Source organism: Myotis lucifugus, unplaced genomic scaffold (assembly GCF_000147115.1).
Source record: "Myotis lucifugus unplaced genomic scaffold, Myoluc2.0 scaffold_49, whole genome shotgun sequence".
In the NCBI taxonomy this organism is placed as follows: Eukaryota; Metazoa; Chordata; class Mammalia; order Chiroptera; family Vespertilionidae; genus Myotis; species Myotis lucifugus.
The window spans coordinates 1,001,454-1,028,294 of NW_005871097.1; the positions used below are offsets into that span (position 1 = coordinate 1,001,454).

General features: G+C 42.9%; 1 protein-coding gene across 4 annotated transcripts in view; it reads left to right on the top strand.

The window, feature by feature from the left end:
* Window positions 1-26,841, top strand: part of SH3KBP1 (SH3 domain containing kinase binding protein 1) — a 271,074-nt gene that overhangs the window by 19,289 nt on the left and 224,944 nt on the right. Inside the window, exon 1 of one of the 4 annotated variants that reach the window (XM_006088541.3) lies at window positions 12,479-12,648. The exons of the other annotated variants lie outside the window; for them this stretch is intronic. Coding sequence (XP_006088603.1) covers window positions 12,598-12,648 — 51 coding nt within the window. The 5' untranslated portion in view covers window positions 12,479-12,597. Of the gene's footprint in view, window positions 1-12,478; window positions 12,649-26,841 lie in introns of those variants that run through there. 4 annotated transcript variants of the gene reach the window in all.

Here is a 26,841-nt window from a genome sequence, read left to right on the forward strand (position 1 = left end):
GAAGAGAGAAATAGAAACATCAATGATGAGAGAGAATCATTGATCGGCTGCCTCCTACACGCCTTACACTGGAGACTGAGCCCGCAATCCTTGCATGTGCCCTGACTGGTAATCAAACCATGACCTCCTGGTTCATAAGTCGATGCTCAACCACTTAGCCACTCTGGCTGGGTGTATTTCTGAGACTTTTTAAAGGTTATTTAAAATTTTTAATTATTTTTATCTGATTTGTTTATTTTTCCTCAGGGATTGCAGTGCTTTCATTCTTCAGGTTCTTGTGACTAAAGCAGCCCCCAGGTGTATGCTACTTTTTCTAAGTTGTTGTTTTTTAAATCCCTCTTGTCTTCCAAGTGAATATGAGATTAGTAAAAGTACCAAATGAGCTGAGGAAATTGGTCTCTTGCTATGTAATTAGGTTTGAATTTTATCAGGTCTCTAGATATCTGAGTATGTAATGATATAGCATCTGGGTTTTGTCACAAACTGGTGACTCAGAGCACTGGTTTGGAGTCACAGCTGAGGTCTACCATCTTGGGCAAGTATATTAAGCTCTCTGAGTTTCACTCATCCATTCATCAAATGTTTATTGAGTGTGTGTTGTGTCCTAGGCACTACTAGGGAAGACATTGGTGAACAACTCAGACAGAAATCTCTTACCTGATGTAAGGGGACCTCATAGTAGGGGCATTTTTTCCCATTAAGAATTAGTCCAAGTATGGGCATATAAATGAAAATCACTACCATTCTTAACCAAAAAATATAACACTTTTCTACTATGTTCATGTATTTAATTACAAAATATCTCTAAGGGTTTTAAAAAAAATCTGATCAGTATTAATGGAGCTTTTAAATCACATTGTAAGAATTAGAATTTTAAAAATTAGGTGCATGTGCCCACCAAATGTACACATTCTGCAGGCTGATAAATTTTGACTTTAAAAAAGTCAGTATCTCCAAAAACAGGAAGCAGAACATTCCAAATTATAGCACAGAGTAAATTTGATGTATCGCTTGAATTCTTTATTCAAGGAAGCTTTAAGGAATGTGTGCCATGTTCCTGCAGGGATTGGGCTGAAACCGGCAGTCTGACATCACCCAAGGGGTCCCGGATTTCGAGAGGGCACAGGCCAGGCTGAGGGACCCCACCAGTGCCCAAACTCGTACACCAGGCCTCTAGTATGCATATAAGATCTTTGGTTAATCTCTTCCCATTCTCCCCCCTCCCCCTCCCCCCTCCCCCCTCCTCTCTGAGATTCATCAGTCTGTTCCAAGTTTCCATGCCTGTGGTTTCCGCTCCTGCATTTGAGTGTCTGCCTCCTGGTGGTCAGTGCGTGTCATAGCTACCAGCCAGTCGGCCAGTCAGTTGGTTGCTTAGGCTTTTATCTATATAGATATAGATATAGATATAGATATAGATATAGATATAGATATAGATATAGATATAGATAAATATGAAGTGGAGTAAATGGTAGTTGTTTGAAATGGTAATTTTTGGAATAAAAGTTTATGAATAAGTTGCACAATAACTTTTTATATTTTCATCCTATCCATTCAATTTTACTTGATGATGGCCCTTTTAAAGTAATATCTTCATTTCAGCTACCATTAAATTGCTTTTCCAGGGTGAAGGTGGAGAAATAAATGTACAAACATCTGTAGCATGGATAGGTTTGAAAATTTCATCTTCACCCTTCCCCATAACGTACACACTGTGTGCTGGAAGAAAACCTGTTGTGCCCTTGTCTTTCTACCAATAGAAATTTCAACCTTTTTTTTTTCTGTGGCCTGTGAACCTGATCAGGCCCGTTGCATTCAGCATGTCTTTCCTGAGGCCTGTGCCAAGCTCCTGGGATGCGGGACCTTCTGGGACTCAATCAGGGTTGGACTGGGAACAGTGGTACCCAGCCATCCCAGAAGCTTGAGTCTAGGTGTTTGAGCTCTGAGACCTTGAGGAAGTTATTTAATTCCTCTGGGCTTCTACTCATTTCCTTCTCTGAAAACGGAATTGGAACCACAATGGTATACCTCTTAGCTACTGTACTTGAGAGTATGCATGAGATCACGTGTGCAGGACAACTCAGAGTATTTGATACATTTACTCAGCCAACAAATATCAGCTATTAATATAAGTATTAAGCCACTCCGAGAGACTGGAAAAATACAGAGACAGTTTGTCAGTTGGGTGCTGTGGGCAGCGGGTGCTGAATTGGAGGTAGGAGTGCAGAAGGTTTATTTGTGGAGGGGGATGACACCCATGGAGATGAAAGAGTGGGGGTGGGACAGGGAGAGCCTCAAGCTGTGATACTCCAGTCCCAGCCAGCCTGTAGGACAGAAGAGACAGAAATGGACAGATGGCCAGGCACTAGCACTCCCCTTTGCCCGCCTCCCAGGAGAGTGACTAGTGGGGGTCTGCCTGGAAGGAGTGTGACCTCAGCTAGAAAGCAAGAAGAGGCACATCATGAAGGCACAAACTCTGTCCTGAAGGATATGACATGTTGTCATCACACCTCAAGGGCTGCCCAGGAGACATTTTGTTTCACTTTAGTTTCTTGACTCACAAAGAGATTTGAACTAACGTACCCTACCCCTCCCCTCGCCCCTTGGGATTACAGGTACATTTCATCATCTTTCTACTACTGAGGAAGATTAGACAAGAAAGTCTGGAGAGAAGTTCAGGGAAGGGGAAGGTGAAAATGTCTCTTTAATGTGTGATCACAATATGTGTTAACTCAAAAGCCACACGCATATATGTACAGGGTGGGGCAAAAGTAGGGTAACAGTTGTCTATATGGAAAATAATACAGTTATTAATGAATAACAATACAAGAATAAACTCTTGTGTTTTGTGTACTCACAACTGATTTGTGGAATGAGGTGCTTGAAGTGAGCCCATTTTAGCTCTTCGCTGCCTGTTTTGCTTGTCATGGAGGAAGGAGTGTTTCATTTGTTGCCATACTTCCTCTGGGACCACCAGGTTTTTCTCAAGAAAACCAAGAGACGATATCCTGTGCCTGGAAGCCTGTGTGAAAAACAAAGTGGGCTTGCCTGCACATGTAAGCCGAGAGGTTGTCTAAGCCAAACCACATCCTGCCCAGCCTTCTTGAGGCAGGTGGTCCCAGATGGAGACCTAGAGCGAGGAGCCTGTGACCGTGCTCTCCTGAAAGGCTGGGGCAGGGAAGGCAGCGCTCTGTGGCCGTGCAGGGTTCCCAGGCAGTGTGAGGACACCCTGGCTGCTGTCTCCTCTTACAGTGAACCTTGTTTTTCTAAACTTACTGGTGGCCACGAAGCTCTCGGGGATGCAATTTTCCTGGCAAGGAAACAAGGCTAAGGGCGAGATGTGAGATTGTATCAGTAGAGCGGGTGCCAGGTTAAAACCAAGAGGGACTGTTTTTGCACATCATGGAAGAAAAGGTAAATTAAAATTGTGTTTAAATATTTACTACAGATGTACATTTTAGTCATGATTATAGGAAACTATAATGGGCATTAGTGTAAGTGTTAAAAAGGGAATATATTCTTAGCAAGGCTGTGAATGTTTAGACAGTATGTCATTGTCTGCAATGTGATGCTACCGGTAGGCTGAAGTCTTCGGTCATATGGGGTTTGCTTACGTTGACAGATTATGGGCAAATGCTACATTAAAACTATATGCCCAGCCGGTGTGGCTAAGTGGTTCAGAGTACCGTATGAACCAGGAGGTCGTGGTTTGATTCCCGGTCAGGGCACATGTCTGGGCTTGATCCCCAGTGGAGGGTGTGCAGGAGGCAGCTGATTGATGATTCTCTCTCATCATTGATGCTTCCATCTCTCCCTCTCCCTTTCTCTCTGAAATCAATCAAAATAAGAAACTATATAAAATCAAAATTATGATTAAGTTATGACTGCTAAACTTGTAGTCACACTGTTATATTGAGGCCATCATGGGCACAAATAGAGAAGGAATCTGGAGAGAGATAGAGAGTTAGAAACATCGATGAGAGAGAAACATCGATCAGCTGCCTCCTGCACATCTCCCACTGGGGATGTGCCCGCAACCAAGGCACACGCCCCTGACCGGAATCGAACCCGGGACCCCTCAGTCCGCAGGCCGACACTCCATCCACTGAGCCAAACCGGTTTCGGCCATGATAGGATCTTTGAAACACATTGGAATATGGAGCATGCTGGGTTTGTGTGGTTTTAAACGTTGAGAAATTGCTTCATTGCTTATGATATTTTTTCAGGGAACACTCTGTTATTTGATTTAAACTGTCACATGACAGACGATCTCTTTGGTACATATAATCCATGCAATTAAAGTGCGAGCCTCTCCTGTCAGCAGTGGTTAAACATCCATATACCTTACTTCTTTTTTAGCCTCTGATATTTTTTATTCAATTTAACTAATCCTTTTATCTTAAAACTTGAACTTCCAAGGGTTCTATTAACAGATGTTTTAAGGTGACAATCAAGTCAAGGGTGCTGCCAACTTTAAACTGAACACAGTCCCCTGCCCTGGACCTGGATATGAAATCTAATTTCAGGCCTGTTGCAATGCAGGGGTGTAGCTGATTTGTAAACACCCCTTGTAACATCATAGCACAATTGACAAGCAATGGTTCTCAGGCAGGGAGAAGTGTGTTATTTAGCTATCTAACTGGTCACCCTGATTGCAGTTCTACCTAGGATGCAGCTCACGGAGCCACACACAGTAATTAAAGCTATCGAATCATCATGAGTAGAGCCACCCCATTTTAGTCTCATTATAGACAAACTTAGACCTGTCTTTATTCATTATAATGAAAGCCAAATGAATTTCATCTACTTTACTGAACACTATATGCTTTTCTTCCTTTTAATTGGAATATACAAGTAAATATTAAAGCTTAAAAATAATTACAAGTGACTCTTTCTGCTAATGAACTTACTGTAGGGCAATTCTTGGCCTGTGCTGTGCTTTTGCCATTCCCAGACTGCATGGCCACTCGGGCTCCACTCAGCCCCATACCCTGTCGCTATGTCTGTCCTGATGGCAGGGCTTGGAAGGTTATTCACATCTACCCATTTTTCCCCAGAGTGGCTAAAATGGTACAGAGAAAGATTGTGTTAAATATTCAGCTGGTTTAATTGAATTTAATATATAATCCTTAAGATTAATCTAAATTTTTGTAGTCATTCATGGTTCATTTTTTCATAGCATCATTTATCTGCTATTATCTAAGGTAGTGAGTTATTTGAGTAAAAAGGGAACTTTTTTTCCCCCATGAGATGGATCTTCCAAGCTGCTGCTGTTTTCATTTATATCTGATTACATTAAATTAGAAATGTGGGTGAGAGGAGTGGCAGTTTGAAGGTTTGAGATTTTAGGTTCCTAGGTGTTGCATGATATATTGCAGCCTGGGATCCAACACTTGCTGAATGAGAGTATGATCATTAGTAACTTCCAATTTCCATGAATATTAATAATAATGATTGCATATCAGTTTAAAGGACAATGAATCAACATGCAATATTGTGGTATACTTTAATTTATAAACATACACATTTCCAAATAAATTATTCTCTTTTAGGAGAGACAAAGCAGTCATCAGAACCAGACAGATAAGACACAGATGTTGGAACTATCAAACTACATACACATATACAGGCATACCTCGTTTTGTGCTTCGCAGAAGTTACATTTCTTTTTTTTTTACAAATTGAAGGCAAGACCCTCCATCAGCAAATGATTATGACTTGCTTTATTGTGGTGGTCTGGAAGTGAACCCACCGTATCTCCGAGGTATGCCTATATTACCTAGCTCTGTCCACTGAGTGCCCTCTATGTGTCTGGTACCATTTTAGGAATGGGCCTTACAAGGTCTGTGGTCTTAGAGAGTGTACATTCTAACAGAGGAGAGAGAGAGCATAAGTGCAGACAAGAGACGTGATAATTATAATGAAACATGCAGCAAAGAAATACTGGAGGGGAAAACGATAGGGTGACTGGTGGAGTGTGTGGGCTGTTTCAGCTGGAGCCATCAGAGAAGGCCTCTTGGGGGAAGTGACATTGTAGCTTGCACCTGAATGATGACGAGACTCCTACCATTACTAAGAGCCATCTAAGCAGAGAACGGCCAGTGCAAAGGCCCTGAGGCATGAACAAGTTTGGATCCCCTCAGTATAATATTCGTGCTTTGGAAGGTAACAGTGCTATGGGAATGTTGCTGATGAGAGCAACCCTTGTCAAGGCTAACCTAGGGAGGAAGTAGTGGGTGGCTTTTCTCTTGCTCACATTCTTCTCTTTCTTTAAACATATAAGACTTACTCCTATGGGTAGATGTGAATAGCCTGCCAAGCCCTGCCATCAGGTACCAGTCTACTATTTTGCAGACTGTATTTTTCACCTGCTTAAATGCTTTTCATATTTTTCTATACTACTCTCTTCTCCATTTGGGGGGTGGGCAAGAAGAGTCTATTAGACATTTTTGTAACCACTTCAGGACCTGGCATAGTGAAAAGGAATGTGAATTTGTTGTTGTGAGTAGAGGCCTCATTATTTATCTAGTAAAACTGTATTACTTACTCCTCTTCATAATTATAGAGAACAAACATGAACTCAGTGAATCTTCATTCCCCATTCACGTCCCAGGTAGTGATTATTCTGATATCAGCTGGGAAAACTGATGGTCAGAGACATTACCTGACTTGATGGAGATTGCCCACGTAGTGAGGGTCAGCCTTGGTATTTGAACCCCAGTAGCCTAACTTCGCATGCTTGCATTGTAAGAACTAACTGGAAGGATGGGTATTCTTAGAAAGCATAGCCTCTGATAAAATAAATGAACATGGTTGTTTCATTCTCATGGTAACCCAGTTTATGTTAAAGCATTGGCTAGTGAAACTGCCTGGGGAAATGGATTTCATAAATACATGTTGAACAATATATCATTTGTTCATTTGTCATGAGTGCTTAAAAATGGGTGAAAATGGGTAGTTTAAATACTGTCAATTTCTAAATTCCCTCTGCTGTCTTACTACTGCATATGTTACTACAGAGTATTAATACTGTGAAAGCCAGTCAAGGGCATGTCTGATACTTGTCTATCGGGAACATTCTGGAAATCAGCATTTGTGATTTCAATAAATGCTATATAATTGGTACCGGTCTACTATTTTGCAGACTGTATTTTTCACCTGCTTAAATACCTTTCATATCTTTTTATACTACTCTTTGAAATTAAATAAACCATAACATAAATAAACCATATGAAGTCTAGGATTGGTGAGGGAGAACTTTGAACTTTACATCGGACGAAGAGGAGGATTATATCATTGGTTTCTGGGTGTGTTTTTTCTTTTGCCATCACAGGAAAGTAAAAAACTTTCCACAGCACCTCTCTTGACACAGCAAAGGTGGCTGGTGAAACATTCATTGAAGGAAATGCAGTCTGGGTGGAGTGTTCTTTAAGCAGTAGTAATAATTGAGCATAGTGCATGCATTGTTCTATTATCTGTACCATTCCTGGTACTACATGGTTGGTGAGAAAAACAGCAAACTTTTATACAGCACTTCCCGTGGACCAGAGGCGTTAAATAACTTGCCTGGGGGAGCAGTTAGTCAGTGGGAGAGCTGGTTTTGGGCCTGGGGGTGGTTTAGTTTCTAAACTAGCACAGTCTGTACTATGCTACAGGGTTATCTGGGTGGCCTTGGCTACGTTAAAACAACAGCCAGTGAAACAAACTGTAATTAGCATGAGGGAATACCCCAATCTGTCAGGTTCTGAGAACCTGCTGGGAATCTTGGCTGAGCTGGGTGTTAGGCTACTACTGACTTTCTTTTAATATGCAGCCACTTTCAGTTGGAACCAAGACTTCCTGTGAATGCCTTCTGATGTTATTTGAAGAAGGGAAATAAGCATATGAATTTTTAAAAAGTTCTTGAAGTATATTGATTTTTCAGAATGGATGCAATTAGTAGTTCTCATAAATTCCAAGAATTATTAATCCTAGCATGCTTGGGTTGCACGTAAAGCTCTTTAATACTAAAAGATGTTGCAGGTTCTGCTGCTTTGATGATGTAGGAACAGCTTGAAACATGTGCAGTAATGCAAGTGTCCATGCTGCCAGCACAAATGGAAAAATATATTGCTTTAATTGAAAACGCAGGCTGTCTAGTCTTTGACTCCCTTTACATTTAATCTGACTACTCATTGTTTCTGGGAAGGTGGGGAGGGAGGAGGCGGGAGCAGGATTTGGCCCTGTGGTTTATCAGAAAGATCCTGAAAAAGTTTGGAATGTGGATTCTGATGGTGACCTCCCACTACTCCTTCTCCCACTTGTGAAGGGGAAACAAACAAAACACAACCTTGGAGATTCTGAAGCCAGATGTTGACAGAGCTTAATGTGCCACATGCTCCTGGGGGATTATGTTAAAATGAAGATTCCGATTAAGGGGTCTGGGATGGGGGCGGGTGGATGTGGGGAGGCCCAGATTCTGCAGTTTTAAGAAGCTTCCAAATGATGCTGCTTTTAGTAGCAAGACCCAGCTCTCTATCTTAGGGCTGTGTTGATTGCCTGAATCACACGGAGGATTTTGAAGGACCAAGATCCCCCAAAGGATTGAATTAATTTTTGTTCTACAACAACTGGTAACGCGGGCCCGGCGGAAAAAAAGAATGTTAAAAAAATAATCCTCACCAGAGGATATTTTTTTCCATTGCTTTTCAGATACAGTGGAAAGGAGAGGGGGAGGGGGAGGAGGAGGGGAGTGGGGAGGGGGAGGGGGAGGAGAATGGGGGGAGAGAGAGAGAGAGAGAGAGAGAGAGAGAGAGAGAGAGAGAGAGGAAGAAAGAGGAGAGAAGAGAGAGAGAAAAGAGAGAAAGTAATATCCATCAGCTGCCTCCTGCACTCGCCCTGACCAGGGATGGAACTGGAACCCACAAAAGGTGGGAGGGGGGAAATGACAACTTTGAAAACCTCACTGTAGGGATCAGATTGAGATGTTTAAAGGCAAACTTTCTGACACCCTAAGAGCTTCCTGTTTGACCCAAATTACATGAGAAATCTTAGCCACCCCTCTTGGCAGGGCACTGACCAGTTCTTTATGATTGTACCCAGACTGGCTTAAATCAGAGAGCATGGAGAAAAAAAGAGGACTTAATGGTTAGGTTGCTGACCTGCTTAGCATTAGATAACGTCTGTGAAGGCTCCCAGAGTTTGTCCAGGGAAGCTGGGGCCCAAAAGTGGAAAATAGTAGTCATGATGATGAGGTAGGAGTTGAAATTACAATTGTGCACATTTAAAGTGTTATTTTAGCTCTTTCCTATGCTCCTGGTGTTGGGGTTTCGTTTTTTGGTGGTGTTGGGAGAGCCGGGGCAAGCTAGGAAGATAGGGCTTGCTGATGCCACTGCTGTAATGAAGCACAGATTCTATAGCGCTTTTTTCCCAGTATGACTTTTTCTTTTTTTTTTTTTTTTTAAATAACCAACACTCCTTAGTAACTAGCTTTTTAAACATTCCTTAAATCAGACTATAGATCTTTTCCCCTGAGGTCATGCAGGAAGATAAGACACCAGATGGAGATGAGTCTTCTCAGCTTTCCTTAATCTATTGTGTCCTGTTTTTAATGTCTAGTCTTTTTTTCAAAGTGAAGTATTTCCCATTCTTGTTGCATTTGTGACTTTTCGTACCCCAGCTCCTTACCTTGTCTAAGGGTTAAAAAAAAATAAGGGAAACCCCGTAATCAGAAGAAAAAAGGATTGGATGTTCCCTCTCTTTTCTGAAGCTTATACAGTGAGAGAGATGTTGTGCATTGTCGCCGTTACCTTCTGCATCAGGGAGAGCTGAGTAGAGAAGCAGAAGATCCGGGATGAGGGTTCTATTTACACGTTGTGGGCACCTCTATCCCTTGCTGAGCCTGAAGTTGCTCTAGGAAAGTGGGTGTGGGTGAGAGCCAGGAGATTTAGAACCTGCCTCTGACTCTCCCACCCCCAACCTCAATGACAAAAGTGACCTACAGAAGAAGCTGGTGTCCTTCCAGTAAAAGGGAAAGATGAGACCAGTCCTATCAGGTCTGGAATGTAGCTTCAGGCCCTGGGGTATAGCTTCGTGGGAGAGACAGAATTCCAACCCATCATGGTGCATGCGCAGTATGCTAAGGGGGCCCATAGGGGGAACCTAAGAACCTGCCACAGGATAGGAAAGAGTAGATCAGGTGAAGAGGTTGGAGCCAGTGACCCAGAACAGGGGTGTAGTGTGAGCAGAGGCCTGGAGTGGAAATGGTTTGATGGGTATCTGGAAGTAAGCTTTGCCAGTGAGTTAAATGAGAAGTGGGGAAAGTGAGGCTGGGGGTTAACAGGGATCTTGTGTGCCTCTGTAACGAACTTGGACTCTAGAGGTAATCTGGAAGCATCGAAGGAAGGATTTGAGGCATAGGCGTGATGCTATCAGATGGGGATGGAGGACAAGTGCCTTAAATCAGTAACTTTTCCTGAATGATCATCTGCTCCCTTGTAGCTTTTTAAAAAATCAGCTTTATTGAAATCTAATTTGCATACCATAAAATTCACCCGTTTGAATTCAATGGTTTTCAGTTTATTTACAGAGTGTGTAACCATCACCACAATCTAATTTTCAGAAATGTCCATCACCCCCAAAGAAACCTTGTGCTCATTTGCAGTCACTTCCCATTTCCATGCCCAGCCCTTGGTAACCACTCATCTTTGTAATTTCTCCTTTTTCTTTAACATTAAGGGGACTATTTTCTGAGTGTATTATTTACTTTAAAGAGTATCTTTGCCAAATTACAAACTCTTGCTCATGGCCCTGCAGCTACTCCTCAAGTCATTCCTGTCAGCAATGCTTTAGATTGCCTGGAACAGAAACCTGGCTGGGACTGGTTTAAACAGGGATGTTTGTTATACATAATTGGGAGGCTACAGATAGGGTGGACCCTGAGGGCAGTGTGATCAGCTGCTCATAGTGACTCAGAGACCTGTGTTCTGGCCATTTCTCCTCCACGGTGTCCTTGTGGCAGTAGCTTCATCCAAGGGCTGGTGCCTCTCTGGTTGTCAGGCGGTTATAGGATGACATCCATTGGCATCCATTGATTCCTTGTTCACAGCTAGTACGTGGGAGAAGTCCTTTCCTGCAGTCTGCCTGATTGGGTAAGTTTAGTTCCTGTTGCCCACCCTGAATCAATGATTGGCTTAGAACTAATTAGGCTGCCTCTCTGGAGGTGAGAGTGGACCTTATGATGGATGGGTGGGCACTGTGGCCAATAGTGGGTTCTGCTGGGTAGGCTTGTAATAAAATAGTATGTGAGTGTTTTTGAAGCTGACCATGGCTTTATGTCACTGTGAAAAGCGTCATCAGTTCAGAGCTCCCCAATTCAGGAATTTGTTGTAATTTGGTCAGAGAGTACACTGAAGTTGATCTTCGGAAGTTTTATTAGTGTGGACATTCGTGCGTATGATGTTAACATTAACATATGTGGACGATGAATGATTTAAGTCACAGTAGAAAAACTTGTTTGCTTTAAGATAGAAATGTTTAAATAGCCCAGCTGGTGTGGCTCAGTGGTTGAGTGTTGACCTATGAACCAGGAGGTCGGGGTTTGATTCCCCTGGTCCAGGCATATGCCTGGGCTGTGGGCGCGATCCCCAGTGGGAGGTGTGCAGGAAGCAGTCGATAGATGATTCTTATCATTGATGTCTCTGTCTCTCTCCTCCTTCTCTCTGAAATCAATAAAACATATTTTTAAAGAAAGAAATAATTGACTATGTGACTAGTAGTTAATAATATAAAATCATTCTTATCTAGTTATTAGGTTACCCTTGGAATCACTCCTTGGGGAAAAAAAAATCCTGTCCTGAATATATCAGTATTTGAGGTACTATATACACGTGAAATTAACAGAAATAGACTTTCCTTTCAAGTATAATTCATGCTTCATGAAGCCAAATAGACATTCTGCCAGTTATTTGGACTTTATTAAATTTTGCTTTATATGTAGTAAAAAAATCAAGGTATGCCTGTGCTTTGCAAAGTAATTTATTTGATTGTGAGCTCTATTTTCAAGTCTGTTTTGGAGTGAGGTTTGTCCTCATGTCAGTAATGAGCATTTGCTGGTGCAGCTCTTAATGGTGAGAACGGATGTTGAAGAAAGCAAACACCATATGCCCTTTGTTTCCCGTGCATGTCCCCTCCTGGAGGCTGGGTGGAGTGTTTCAGCTGTCTCGAATAATCTCCATTTTGCTGTTACTGCAGACTTGCGTTCTCCAACTCTCTTCTTTCTGATGTTAGTTACAACTTCCTAATTAGGTGGCTCTTCTTCCTCTTTCTCCTCCTAGGTCATAAAGGTTTCACACTCTCAAGTGTGAGAGAGTGGATTACTTTTGAAAAATGAGTTTCAGTTGAGTTGTGACAGAAATAAGTGCAGAGAATTAAAAAAAAAACCCACCCAGTGAGAATGTGTAGTGGGAGGGGCAAGGCGGGCTGGGTACGGGACAGGATGCTTAGAATAATTCAGCTGCCAAGTGAATCAGAGGGACTTGGAGTTCTCAGCGAGCACAGACCGTACTCCTGCCCAGAGTTCAGACACAGACAGCCCCAGATCACCATTTCATACCCCACAGAATGGAGCTTTCTGCAGCCAAAGCCCCGAGTGCCGTAGATGCATCTGAGATTGTAAGTAGGCCGTACATCTGTTCGGATTGTTATTATGTCTGCATCTTTTGTAGCCTGTTGCCTGACTACTTCATAGGCCAGGAGGGAGATGTGATGGGGAATTTGGTCCCAGCTCAGTCCTTCCCAGATGGTGAGCAACACCATTTTCTTTTTTAAAAAAAATATATTTTATTGATTTTTTTACAGAGGAAGGGAGAGGGATAGAGAGTTAGAAACATCGATCAGAGAGAAACATCGATCAGCTGCCTCCTGCACACTCCCTACTGGGGATGTGCCCACAACCAAGGTACATGCCCTTGACCGGAATCGAACCTGGGACCCTTGAGTCCGCAGGCTGATGCTCTATCCACTGAGCCAAACCGGTTAGGGCAGCAACACCATTTTCCGCTTGGATTCCGGTCTCAATTTTCTTGTTTGGGTGGAAGGGAATTTCTTTCCCCAAGCCCTCCTCTGTGACAGAAGTGGCTCTTGGCTGAGTCCCTTTTGAATTGGCATCTATAAAGATTTTGAATAGCCCTGGTGTGATGGCTCTTTCCTTCTCCTGACCACTACTGATGAGTTTTTTCCAGGGGATACTGGACACAGCTCCAGTCACCTCCCCGCCTCCCACCCCGCAGGTGGCCCTTTAATCAGTGAAGTGTCCCAATCAAGGGTTGGGAGCAGGTAACATTTCTGAGGGAGCTGGCTGACTGGGAGTCTGGGATGAAGCCAGGTGTGGAATCCAGGTTTCCTGCCTTGGGAAAGATAAAGAGGGAGGAGGTAAGACTGAGATGAAAGGTGGGACAGAAAGATCGGGGTCCGCTCAGGGCACTGTCCTCTTTCTTGCTAGATTCTAGGTGGTGGGTGAGATGCCAGTCTCACTTAGCTAACTGTAGCCTTGGGCCACTAACAAAAATCTCTCCTAGTCTTACTTATCTCATGTGAAAAAATCGCAAGCATTTCACTTTGTGCGATTGCTGGATTTTTTGAAGCACTGGATGTGAAAGTGCCTGGCACTTGGTAAACTCTGGCTGCGTGATGTGTTTTGACCCTCCTTCCCCATTCTCCTTCCTTCATGGGATAGCATACCATCAATGCAAGCAATGTGCTGGGCTCTGTGACATGGCACCCATGTTGTTGACCTCGGCTTGTTTTCGGGCAGCCTTTGTGGCTGCCAAGTTCTCTTGGTTGGCGTCATAGGTTTGATCTTGAGGTTAGCCAGTTGGCCTTGCTCAAGTCCACAGTCCCAGGTTGCCCTTTTTGTCATGGCCAAGTGACCCCTAGAACAAGGAGTTCCCAGGGAAAAGGTGTGAGTGGATTATGCTTATGTCTCAATGATACATTTGTGTTAAAGATCGTGGGGACTGGAGACTCAAGTCATGAGGCCATGTTATGAGTCCTAGAGGTAGAGTGATAATTCAGAAGAGCCTTTTCCAGTTTGGGGTTTCCAGATTATGAATACTTATGTTCAGCTGGGGCAAGGGAGAAGAAAAAGAAAACACTTAAACCTGGAAGAATGCTGCTCAGCAGCTCTCTGATTTCTGATTCAGAAGGAGTTGTAGGACACCGTCATGGTAACTTTCCATCCGCTGTTTCAGTTAACCTGTTCATGGATTTAGGCAACTGCCATTGATCAATTTCCCAATGGCCTTTCCATCATTATATGTGTTTATTTAGGGCACTTTCCATTAGCTTTACTATGTGCTTTATATTTGGTAACTGTGAGTTAATTGCTGATAATAGTGTTCCCTTGTCAGTCACACGTACTCCCACCCCTTTAGCCCCATTGTATTCCTTGTATTTCATCTCATATTTAGGCTAAGGTTGTTTGCCTCTAGTTAGCAAGACTCCTCAATACCTATATCCATGAGCTCTAACACAGTGCTAATTTTTATCACTGATTTTGGAGACATCATATTATCTGTGTACTTTGTTTTGTGTGTGATGATTTAAGAGTACCTTTTATGGTAAAACATCATCAGAATCATGTATTATAATGTACCAACTTTAGTAGCTCCCTATGGAAGTCCTCTTTCTTTCCCATGGCCGGCTGTGCCTTATATGATCAGGGATTTGCCTACCTTTCCAGCCTCATCAAGGTCACTTCGCACTTGGCCACCACCTTTCACCACACCAGTGTCCTAGCTGCCCCAGCTCCTGTCCCTGGGCTCAGGCACTTGCAGTGCCCACTCCAGGGAACACCCTTTCTTTGGCTTTTGCTTGGCTGGCTTGCTCTGTTTTCAGGTGTTACTGGGAGTAGCCCTCCTGGGCCATCTTATCTAAAGGGACTTCCTCCATCTTAAGTTTCCTTTCTCCCTTCCTGTCACATCACCATATCTATTTCTTGCAGAGCACTTACATCACAGTCTGTAAATTCCTTGTTCCCTCATTGATTTACTTGGCACTTGTCTCTCCCACTAGAATTTCAGCCTCAAAGAGGCCTTGCCTGTCTTGTTCCACTGTATCCCCAGTTCTAGGCACATAGTTGACACTCAACAAATATTTGTAGAATGAAGAGAGATGGTGGATGATGAATACAGTGCATGACTTTTAAATAGTTTGTGACTGCAAGCTGATAAAGACAGTTCCATCTTTTTGGTGCTATTCCCTTCCTGCCCCATCTGCCTTCGCCATTGCTCTGCAACTTATGGGAGCACTCCATACCCCAGGGCCCTGTTTCCCTCTCCTGGCAAGTCCTTAGCTGGCATGTAGAGTAACCCTCTAGCTGTTTTAAGTATCATTTTCTCAAAATGAAAACCACCTGTCTTCAAAGTGATTTGCTTAAAACAAATGCTCATTTCTTTGCCGAGGCCTCTTCCCCTCCTGCCTTTCCCCACCTCCTGCCAAGAATAATGGGGAAACCCTCTTATCTTGGAAAGTGGTTTTCCCTCTGGTCACAATCCAGAGCCAGATGATTTATCACCCTGTGTGCTGGGCAATATCTTTTCCCTGCCCTGCTGCTCTCAAATGTTAGCGGTTTGTTCTCTGGAGGCTTGAAGGGGTCACATGATGGGGCCTCAGCCTTGGCACTGCCCCTCTTTGTATATTTCCTTTAAACATCCTATTTGCCAGCTCATTGATACCAACTCCAGGGAGTAAATAATATGACCCCATTTTAGAGATGGTGAAATGGAGGTTCACAGAGATTAAGGAAGTTGTAACCAGCCTGGTTCGGAACCCAGGTCTTTCTGGCTTCCAAATCCATGTATTATTTGTTGGTGTACTCAGTGTTTCTCAGGGTTATTTTGATCATGTCCTACATTAAAAACAAAACAAAACCCAAAACTGGCAACTTAGTACACATATGTGTAACTGCAATAAGTTTCCTGAAACAATACTTGCCATCACTGTGTGTGATGTACTCTGATATTCTCCATTCCATTTAAAAAATGCTGGTCAGCATACAGCAGGAGCTCCTTCTATTTTAAGGCTGAATAATGTCACAGTTTCTTAATTCATTTTTCCATCAATGGACATTTAGGATGTTACCATATCTTGGTTGCTAGGGGCTGGGGGTGGGGGAAATGGAGAGTTGCTATTCAACGGGTATAAAGTTTCAGTTACATAAGATGAATACGTTCTAGAGATCTGCTTTAAGACATTGTGCCTATAGTTAACAATACTGTACTGTGCTCCTAAAAGCTTGTCAAGAGGATACATCTCAAGTTAAGTATTCTTACCATAATAATAAAAAATGCTGGTGAGGACCTTCTAAATTTATTTTGTGGCCCACTAATTGGTGGCAACCCATAGTTTGAACGCAGTTTGAAAAACACTAGTTTAGGTGTTATAAATAAAATATGCTTACTTCTTTATATAGAGGTTTACATGATGTAAGCTACTTTTTGAAATGTTTATAGAAGTATAACATACATATATAAATGCACATAAGAGTATAACTTATTGAATTTTTGCAAACTGAGCATATCTGTATAACCAGCACTAGATCAAAACACACGCCATTGATTTAAGCTTCTTTGAATCAAGACAGGCATGGAATACAGCAGAAACTGATATGCCCTCGATTTGTTCTGAATTATGTACATATGGCTTACTCGATAGAATCTCTCTTTGTACAGGTCTGTATCTTGCGTTTCCAGTGATGAGGCCTGACTGGTATTTTATTTTTATTTTTGTTAATAATATCACCCAGGGATATTTTTTCCCCATTGATTTCTAGAGAGAGTGGAAGGGAGGGAGGAAGGTGGGGAGAAAGAGAGAAATATCGATGTGAGAAAGACACATTGACTGGTTGCCTCTCATTTACATCCCGACTGGGGCCAAGGATAGAACCTGCAACCTAGATACGTGCCCTTGACCAGGAATCAAACCCACGACCCTTTGGTGAGTGGGCTGATGTTCTAACCACTTAGCAACATTGGCTAGGGCCTGACTAGTATTTTGGATCTAACAACTGTTGAAAGAATGGAATAAGGCTTCCCTAAGGGCCATCAGAAATGGTGCAAAAGGAAGCTCACTGAGAAGGTGCCTGGTGAATGTGACCCACGAGGAGGAGGAAAGGGCAAGGCCCTGCAGCAGGGAATGGAAGCATTCAGATGTGAGAATTTATGGTGCTAATAATTGAGACCAATTTTACTGAAATGGGGGGTGGGAGGGAAGGAGGGAAGGGAACTTGTGATTAGAATTCTAAGCTTCTAGAAGTCAATGAACTTTTGTGTAAATAAGGAACATTCACCTCTCACGGTGAGTATTGACTTTTAGAGAAAATTGTTTTCGCATACTGAATGAAAGGGCTTATTTCTTGGCAAAAGACATAAACACATCTGAATACAAAAGCAAGCTAGAGGAACTTTGCTTTCATAACGTATGGGTTCTGTAAGGCTGTGTAGGTAGACACTGTACAACAATTCGTTGTAATGGAATATACATAGAAATGAAAAGGAGTGAATGTTTTTTAAAAAAATATATTTTATTGATTTTTCACAGAGAGGAAGGGAGAGGGACAGAGAGCTAGAAACATCAATGAGAGAGAAACATCGATCAGCGGCCTCCTGCACACTCCCCACTGGGGATGTGCCCGCAACCAAGGTACATGCCCTTGACCGAATCGAACCTGGGACCCCTGAGTCCGCAGGCTGACGCTCTATCCACTGAGCCAAACCGGCTAGGGCAAGGAGTGAATGTTTTAATGTGCTTTTAAACATTACGTGCTCTTACAAAGTTTTATAATTAATGCCTTTTGTGAGTCATATTGATAGCTTAGTCAAACTGCAATGGCTACCTTGAATCAGGGATTTTGTAATAATAACAATCCTTTTTTCTTTATTGATTAGATTCATTGTTGTGTGGGTTGTTTTTTTTTTTTTAACTCTTGCACATTTGGTGTGTGTTGCCTGGTGTTCTTGTACTGTAGTGCTCGCTGTGGGTTTGTTTAATTCTGTATGTGACGAGATGGTGTATGTATAAGAAAAGTCCTGTGACTGTGACAGACACACTGTACAACAAGAGGAGGCACCCTCTGGGGACAGGTTGTTCATCTGACTTACCCTTCCTTTCTTGGCGCCTGGCATCATGCTGAATGAATGGAAGGACAAAGAAAAATGCTCAGGTCCCTGCTTGCCAAGGGACGGTTCTGGTGTATGCCTGTTGTCCTGGCATTGACGTCGATAGCACCCCCTTTCACCCTGAAATGCCCTGGTTCAGGTGATCAATTACTGCGCTTTGAAATGTTCCGGTTTGGATAGACAGATGAGGACACCGAGGGACAGAGAAGTCACTTCACTCTGCACAGTCACCTGCTAGTGAGAGGTAGTGCTGACATTCTTTTCTAGGAGCCCGAATTCAGATCTTGTCATTTGACCGCTGAGTTCTGCTGTCTCACGACTTTAGGCCAAGGGACATGTAGTATAAAAACAGCGTTCTATATATTTTTCAGTCTCAGTATTTAGTAAAAATCACTGCTGTGATGTATGACTCAGGGCAGCTGAGTGTGTTGGGCAAAGAGCCATCACAGCCCTACGTGTACTTTCATGGTAACCTAGAGCACTAAGACCATTCATATATGCGTGATGCTTTATAGTTTCCAAGACTCTTCCTCCTACATTATTGTGTCAAAACTTCTGTTCACCATTTTACAAAGGACGATGGGAGATCAGTGGGATGATGTAGTCACCTGCCTGAGGCTTTACAGCCAGAAAAGCTACTGAGCAAGACTCAGCTCAGATAGTCTGCCTCCATCATCAGTGCATTTCCCACTAAATCATAGGTGCCTCTCAGCCAGATGTTCTCACATGGCTATTTGAGGGTGTGTATGGAGGATTAGGAAGACTCATTACCTGAACACAGAGTTTCTCTACTGTGGCACTCTTGACATTTTAGGCCACATCTACTGTGCACCATAGGATGTTTAGCAGCATCCTTGGCTCTACCCACATACCTCCATCCTCAGTTGTGATGGCAAAAAAAATGTCCCCAGACAGAATCAAATGTCCCCTGGGACACAATTGTCCCTGGTTAGAAGCCACTGGCCTAAATAGAATAGCAGCATTTGAAAGAGCAAAAAAGACAACCTTGAAAACGTTGCCATTTCCCCCTTTCTGTGGTTTCTAAAGCATCAGAAAAAACTATCAAAAGGTCCACAAAAGGGGTGTAAAAGAGGACAAGCAGCGCATTTCATGTTGAATTTACTTCCATGAAAAAGCACTGGGCCTCCCAAGGAAGGATAAGAGGGTGAGCTTTTTTCATTTTTTAGTATTTGATAAATGTTCTTTTTTTAATCCTTACCTGAGGATATATTTTTACTGATTTTGAAAGAGAGAGAGAGATAGAGAGAAAGAGGAGAGAGGAGAGAGGAGAGAGGAGAGAGGAGAGAGGAGAGAGAAACATGGGTCGGTTGCCTCCCACATGTGCCCTGACTTGGAATTGAATCTGAAACCTTTTGATGTACAGAGCGACGAGCTTTTTATATAAAGTTAAAAATCACACAAAATATTTTTATAAGAAAATTAGAATAGAGATCAGCTGAAATATATGATATCTCCTATAATCCTACTTTCCCGAGATAGCCACTGTTCATATTATGCTGTATCTCTTTCTAACCTTTGCCAGCACACATGTATAAATTGGTGTATCGTTTTCCAAACAGGGCCATGCCACAAATACTGTTATAATCAGGTGGTTTTTTTTAGCTTAAACACTCCACAAATATCTTCGCATATCTGTGATATAGAGCTAAAGTTTTTAATGACTGCATAGTATTTCATTGTACAGCTACAGAGTAATTTATTCACTCCGTTCCTGTTATGCACATATGTTTGGTTTCTAATTTTGTGTTTGCTATTACATACATGCAACAACCTGATGAGGATATTTGCGTGCACTTTAAGCCCTTCAAAGTTTTTTTCCTTAGAGAAATTTTAGCATCAGTTGAATAAGATATCTGATTCATAATGTGCTAGATTGTACTTTAATTATAATACATACTTTTGTCCCTTAAAATTATGAAAATTCATCGATGAAGATTGATTATGCCCTAGGCTTGCAGAATGGGGTGTGGAAAATTCTTTGGTTTTCTGATTAAATGATGACTAATAAGAAACCATTTAGGTTTTATGCCTTGTTGATGAAAACCACTGTTAAGTGTATTGGGCTATTTTTTGAGTAGAAATTACAGCCTGGGAAAGATCATTGAATCTTCCTTTAAAATTATGTTCACTGATGAGAGAAATTTAGGGCTGTCTTCTTTTGAATTCTCATTGCTCATGGATTTTTCTTACACGTGTTTAAAATGATAAACATATGGTTAAAACATTGAAATGGTACAGAAGACCTTAAATAAAGTCCCCCACTTTACTCTCCCCTTGTTTTTCTTTATTCTCTAGAAATTTTCTATGCATATTTATTAAAATATACAAAAATTTTAAAAATCCACAAACTAGACAACAATATGCAAAGTCTGATCTAACTAGCTTTTTTGTTTTGTTTTGTTTTGTTTTTTGTTTTTGTTTTTTGTTAATCCTCACCTGAGGATATTTTTTCCATTGATTGTTAGGGAGAATGGAAGAGAGAGGGAAAGAGAGAGAAACATCAATGTGAGAGAAACGCATCGATTGGTTGCATCCTGCATGAGCCCCAACCAGGGCCTGGGCCAGGAAGGAGCCTGCAACTGAGGTATGTATCGAACCTGGGATCCTTTGGTCTGCAAGCAGACGCTCTATCCACTGAGCTAACTGGCTAGACCTAACAAGCTTTTTTTAAGTTAATGTACCTTTCTATGTCTGCACCTTATTCTGTTTAATTGGTGCCCTATTTGGGGTTGTTTTAAGCTTTTCTTTTTCTCTTGCAGCAGAGCACCTATTTTACGTAAGTCTTATATGTAAAATAAATGCTTAGCAGCAGAGTTGTTGGGTTAAGAGTCTGTGTCCTTATAATTTTCATAGATATTGCTAAATTGCCCTTCCACCAACAGTATATAGGTTGGCTTGTTTCCATCAGACATTTTTTACTGCGTGGCATAAACTCTGGGTTGGGGATAGGGCCTAAGCCAGCAGGCAGACATCCCGCGGGGGGGGTGGGGTGGGTGGGCTCGGACTGCAAGAGGGCACAGACCGGGCTGAGGGACCCCCTCCCCCCCAGTGCACAAATCTTATGCACTGGACCTCTAGTGGGTTAATAAACCAGGAACACAAAAGTTGAAAATCATCTATAGGAAGGGCCATAATTTGTTAGGAGAAGACCATGGTCTCTGTAGTGACCATTGTAGGCACTAATTTTTGACCTTGGTGGTGGTGCTGGGGGATATGTATTTCCTGGTTTTCTCCTGGGATTAGTCAGTAATTGGATTTTACTTTTTTTCAGCCATGGAATAAGAAGTATATGTGTTATGTTGGGAGACAATAAACACATACCACAGAAATATTGCGGACTTGGTCCCAGACCACCACAATAAAGCCAGTATCACCATAAAGTGAATTGTAATGTTTTTGCTGGTGGAGGGTCTTGCCTTCCATTTGTAAAAACAACAAAAACGGCAACATCTGTGAAGTACAATAAAGTGAAGTACAATAAAACAAAGCATGTCTGTACACAGATAGGCAACTCTTTGCTAATATTTGATAACTAGAGGCCCAGTGCACGGATTCGTACACTGGTGGGGTCCCTTGACCTGGCCTGCGGGGATCGGGCGGAAACCAGCTCTCTGACATCCCCCGAGGGGGCCCAGATTGTGAGAGGGCTGTTCTCGGGTGACACACCCTGAATCGGGCTCCCTCCTCTCTGGTTCCGGGTGCATCACCAGAGAACCGCAGCTGCCAAGTGACCGCAGTTCAGCAGCTCCTGCGTTGAGTGTCTGCCCCCTGGTGGTCAGTGCACATCATAGCTACAGTTGGAGCATCTGCCCCCTGGTGGTCATTGCGTGTCATAGCTACCAGCCGGTTGACCAGTCAGCCAGTCGCTTAGGCTTTTATATATATGTAGATGTGTCTCAGAGGTGGCTAGAAATGGGCCTTCATTAATAAAGATGTTGCAATATTTACTTCTCAGTGGCTCTCTAAAATAGAAGAGTGTGTCATTTGCCATTTGGTACAATGTACAAAATGTAACATGTAAATATATAATATAATAAGTGTAACTGTAATGTGGTATAATCATTTTATAGTCATTTTCATCCCTCTTATCTCTTCCACAAACTCTTTTATGTTTCTCCATTCCCCTTTTTCTCCCACTCCCTGTTGATTTTTTGCACTGTCCTTTAAAAAAAATGATAATTATGGTCAGTACTGCAGTTTGAACCTTTTATTATCTTATTTTGGAAAAACTAACGAAATTTGAACCAACACTTGGTTTCTAGTCCTAATTACCCTAGCATGATGCTTGGCACGTATGTATTTTGATTGGCTGCTCACTTTAGAGTTCTCCCTATTTTATGGGGTTCCTGTGCTTGGTAAAGGAGGACTGTCCTTGGACAACCCCCCTTGCTGGCCCCCAGCACGTGCTCATTAAGGTTTCTGTTGCCTCATTTTGCCTGTGCTGCTTCCCTGCCTGGGGAACGGCACAGCAAGGAGCCATATTTTATTGATTTGGTATTTGAAGCACTGGAGGATGGCTGATGTTTGAAGATGGTTTTATGAACCCTGGTGGGTACAGCAGCTGCCACAGCCCTGGTGCCAGCGTGAAGGGCCTGTGTTTTCTGACAACTCGGGGCTTTCTGATGGGCACTGCAAGTGTCCACTCACTGCAGTCTTGGCCAGAACGTTTTGAGTTGGCCTGGGGTGAGCTGCACTAAATGAGACACCCCAAGGGTGAAATAGAGAGAGGAAAGCTAGTCTCAGGAAACAACTTCTTATGTCAGTGAGCCTGAAATTGGGGCAACTCTTGGGCCATACCCCTTTTTCCAGTGCTCTAGCTAATGCAAGAAGGTGGTCCAAGAACTCCTGCCCTGGAAGGTGAAAGCTGAAGTGTGTTTCGGTTTGGCTCTGGCAGGCTCCTTGCAGGGAAAGGAAAGGGCTTCCCGGGCCCTCTCCCCAGCCTTCCAGGGCTCACACCCGGCGCCCTGCTGACACAATTCTCCACAGAGCACCCTGGGGGATGGCCTGGGATCTCAAAAGAGAATCTTAAAAAGAAACCAACTAAAGAACTTTCATTTATTTTTCTTATTGTTCAAGTAATGTATTTTCTTTTATAGCAAATAAAGAGGACTTTTTAGAGGCAGGCATTGTATAATCCAAGGAAAATGGCCTTTGGAGCCAAATGGCTGTGGGATGGAATGTGGGCTCTGTGCCTTTTCCTTAAGGGGCTGTTATGGCCTGAATTGTGTCCCCCCAAAATTCATATGTTGAAACCCTAACTCGCACTACCTCAATGTGAAGTATTTGGACATAAGGCCTCTAAATAGGTATTTAAGCAGAGGCCATTTCGGTGGGTCCTAACTTAATCTGACTGGTGTCTTATAAGGAGACGTTAAGACACAGAGAGACACCAGGGATGTACATTCACAGAGCAAAGACCATGTGAGGGCACAGTGAAAAGTGGCCATCGGCTCCAGGGAGTGAGGCCTCAGATAAAACCAGATCTGCTGACACTTAAGTCTTGAACTTCTGGTCTCCAGAACTCTGAGGAAATAAATTCCTATTGATTTAGCCCCCCCCCCCCCGTCACCTCCGACTCCCCACCCCCAGTTTGCGGTATTTGTTATGGCAGCCCGGGCAATCGAATATAAGTGCTATTGCTTCCCCCATCCTTGAAGAGAGGACCACAGCACTTACCTTTCAGAGTCGATGTGAGGGACAAACATTATACCTGCTTATATTAGGTACTCACAGATGGTGCTGGGGTTAATGCCAATTTAATAATGATAAAAACCACGACCCTTCCCTCACCCAGTTTTTCTGGCCTCAGCCTAATTTGAGGTCTTTTTTTTTTTTAAACTTTCCATTTAAGTCCTTTTCAAACAGGGTTGCAAAGAACTTCTGGGATCAGAGGAGGTGGCTATTTCATGGGTTTAGCAAGCAATGAATATTTCTTCTAAGTGCTTTTTTCATTCTTTTAATCTTTTTTAAAAATTAAATATATTTTTATTGATTTTAGAGAGGAAGGGAGAGGGAGGAGAGATAGAAACATCAATGATGAAAGAGAATCATTGATTGGCTACCTCCTGCACGCCCCACATTGGGGATGGAGCCTGCAATCCAGGCATGTGCCCTGACTGGGAATTGAACCGTGACTTCCTGTTTCATAGGTCAATGCTCTACCATTGAGCTACACTGGCTGGGCCATTCTTTTAATATTTTAACATACGGGGGCTACAATTTTATTTAGGACAAGGATGCTGCTAAAATTGATTGAAAACAACTTTTGGTGTGATGTAAGTACTTACCATACCTGCTATCCACCATACTCATTTCCTAGGGCTGCTGTAACAAAGTGCCACCAACTAGGTCACTTAAACAACAGGAATGTATTGTCTCCCAGTTCTGGAGGCCAGAGGCTTGAGACCCAGGTGTCCAGAGGGTTGGTCCTTCTGAGGACTGTGAGGGAGAATCTGTTCCGGGCCTCTCACCTAGTTTCTGGTGGTTTGCCAGCAGTCTTTGGCATTCCATGGCTTGTAGATGCTTCACCTCAATCTCTGCTTTCATGTTCACCTGATGTTCTCTCTGTGTGCACGTCTCCATGTCCAAATTCCTTCTTTTTATAAGGATACCAGTCATATTGGATTAGGGCCCATTCAAATGACCTCATTTTAACTTGATCATCTGCATAGAACCTATTTCCAAATAAAGTCACATTCACAGGTACTGGGGTTGGGACTTTTAACATCTTTCTTGGGGGGATACAATTCAAACTATAACACTAATTATATTGGAACCCAGTTTGCCATCTGTGTACCTCTCTGCCTGTGGCCTGCAGCTGTCCGGGAGAAGTCCCTTCACCTGGTCTGCCGCTTCCACTTGTCATGCAGGGTTCAGCTCAGAAGACACCTCTTCAAAGAGGCCACTCTCTATATAGATTTATAGAATGAATGAACTAGATTGCAGAGTAAAATTAAGATGTGACTGAGAATCATGCTGATATTTTACCCTAAAAATGTAAAGATGAATTATTGCGGACTTGGTTCAGAAAGTCACAATAATTATAAACTGTATAAAGTGTACAGTTCAGAAAGAGATCATTCTGGATTATCTGAGTGGGCCCTAAATCCAATGACAAGTGTCCTTATAAGAGACACACAGAGAAGACAGATATCCTATATAATAAAAGATTATTATATTTAATCATTATGAACTTAATAATTATCATTGTGCTGATATTTTACCCTTAAAAGTGAGAGAGCCCAGCCATCATGGCTCAGTGGTTGAGCATTGACCTATGAACCATGAGGTCACGGTTCAATTCCTGGTCAGGGCACATGCCTGGGTTGTGGGCTCGATCCCCAGTATGGGGTATACAGGATATTTTTATCTCTCTCTCCCTCTCCCTTCCTCTCTGAAATCAATAAAAATATATTTTTTGAAAAGTGTGAGAGAGCATCTCTCTCCCCCACATAAATGTTATTTGTAGCTTTCTTGTATACGTTGGCTGTGTCACCACTACAGATGCTATTTAAATATCATATTGTGCCTATGAATTGAGATGTTGGCCACCTTCCGAAGTTTCCTGTTCTGTGTGTAGAACAGGCTAGGGGGACTCAATTTGTTTGATTTGGATTTTTCTTTGCAGTGAATCACAATTAATTATGATTTTACAATAATTCACAGAGCAAAACTGGCTAGAACCCTTCTCTGCAGGACATCTCAAGTCTAGAAAACCTGTGAGTTCTGAGAAAGGGAACTGATTCCAGTTAATCCATTAGTGTTTATTGAGCATGTTCTCTTTGCTAAAACTCTGCTGGATGATGTGCAGATACAGAGGTATTATAAGCAAACGTTACAGCTTCCAGCACCACACAGTTCACATCAAACAGTTGAAAAATACACAGTAATACACACAAAGTTGCATGAGAATGTGTAATACAGAAATTAAGGAGAAAGAAGTGCTCACCGTGGGCCACGGAATCAAGTGAGGCTTTGTAAGGACCTTAGCTTGGGCTGACCTAGAAGGGTTAGAGATCCAAGAAGAAGAGCAAGACTACCAGGCCAAGGTAATCTATATATATAAAAGGCTAATATGCTAAGTGTTCCTCCAACTGTCTGACCAGTCACTATGATGTGTACTGACCACCAGGGGGCAGACACTCAATGCAGGAGCTGCCATGATGCCCACTTGCCATTTACAGAGAAACGGCAATGGGGACCTAGTGCTGACAAAGCAACACTCGGCTTCCCTCAAGTGGGACACAGACCCCACCACCACCCCAGAGCAACAGCCCACCAAATCACAGCCGATGCTGCTGAGCCCCCATGGCGCAAGCCCAGCCCAGTCCAGAAACGGTGGCTGTGGGCACCAGGTAATGACATCACATAGCATTGCCTGGCTTCCTCTCCCTAGCGATAGGCCATCCTATATAATAAAAGGATAATATGCAAATCGACCAAACGGCCGAGCAGCAGAACGACCATCTGGACAACCATGCTATGACACCCACTGGCACCAGGCCAGCCAAGGCGGGTGCGGTGCAATTGGTCGGGGGCCTGGCCATCGTCCCATGATCACCCTGCAGAAGGAGGCTCAGGTCCCAGGTGCCAGCGGCCAGAGGGAAGCCTAGGTTCCGGGTGCCGGAGGGAAGCCTGTGCCGGCAGCCGGGGGAAGGAAGGCCTACTC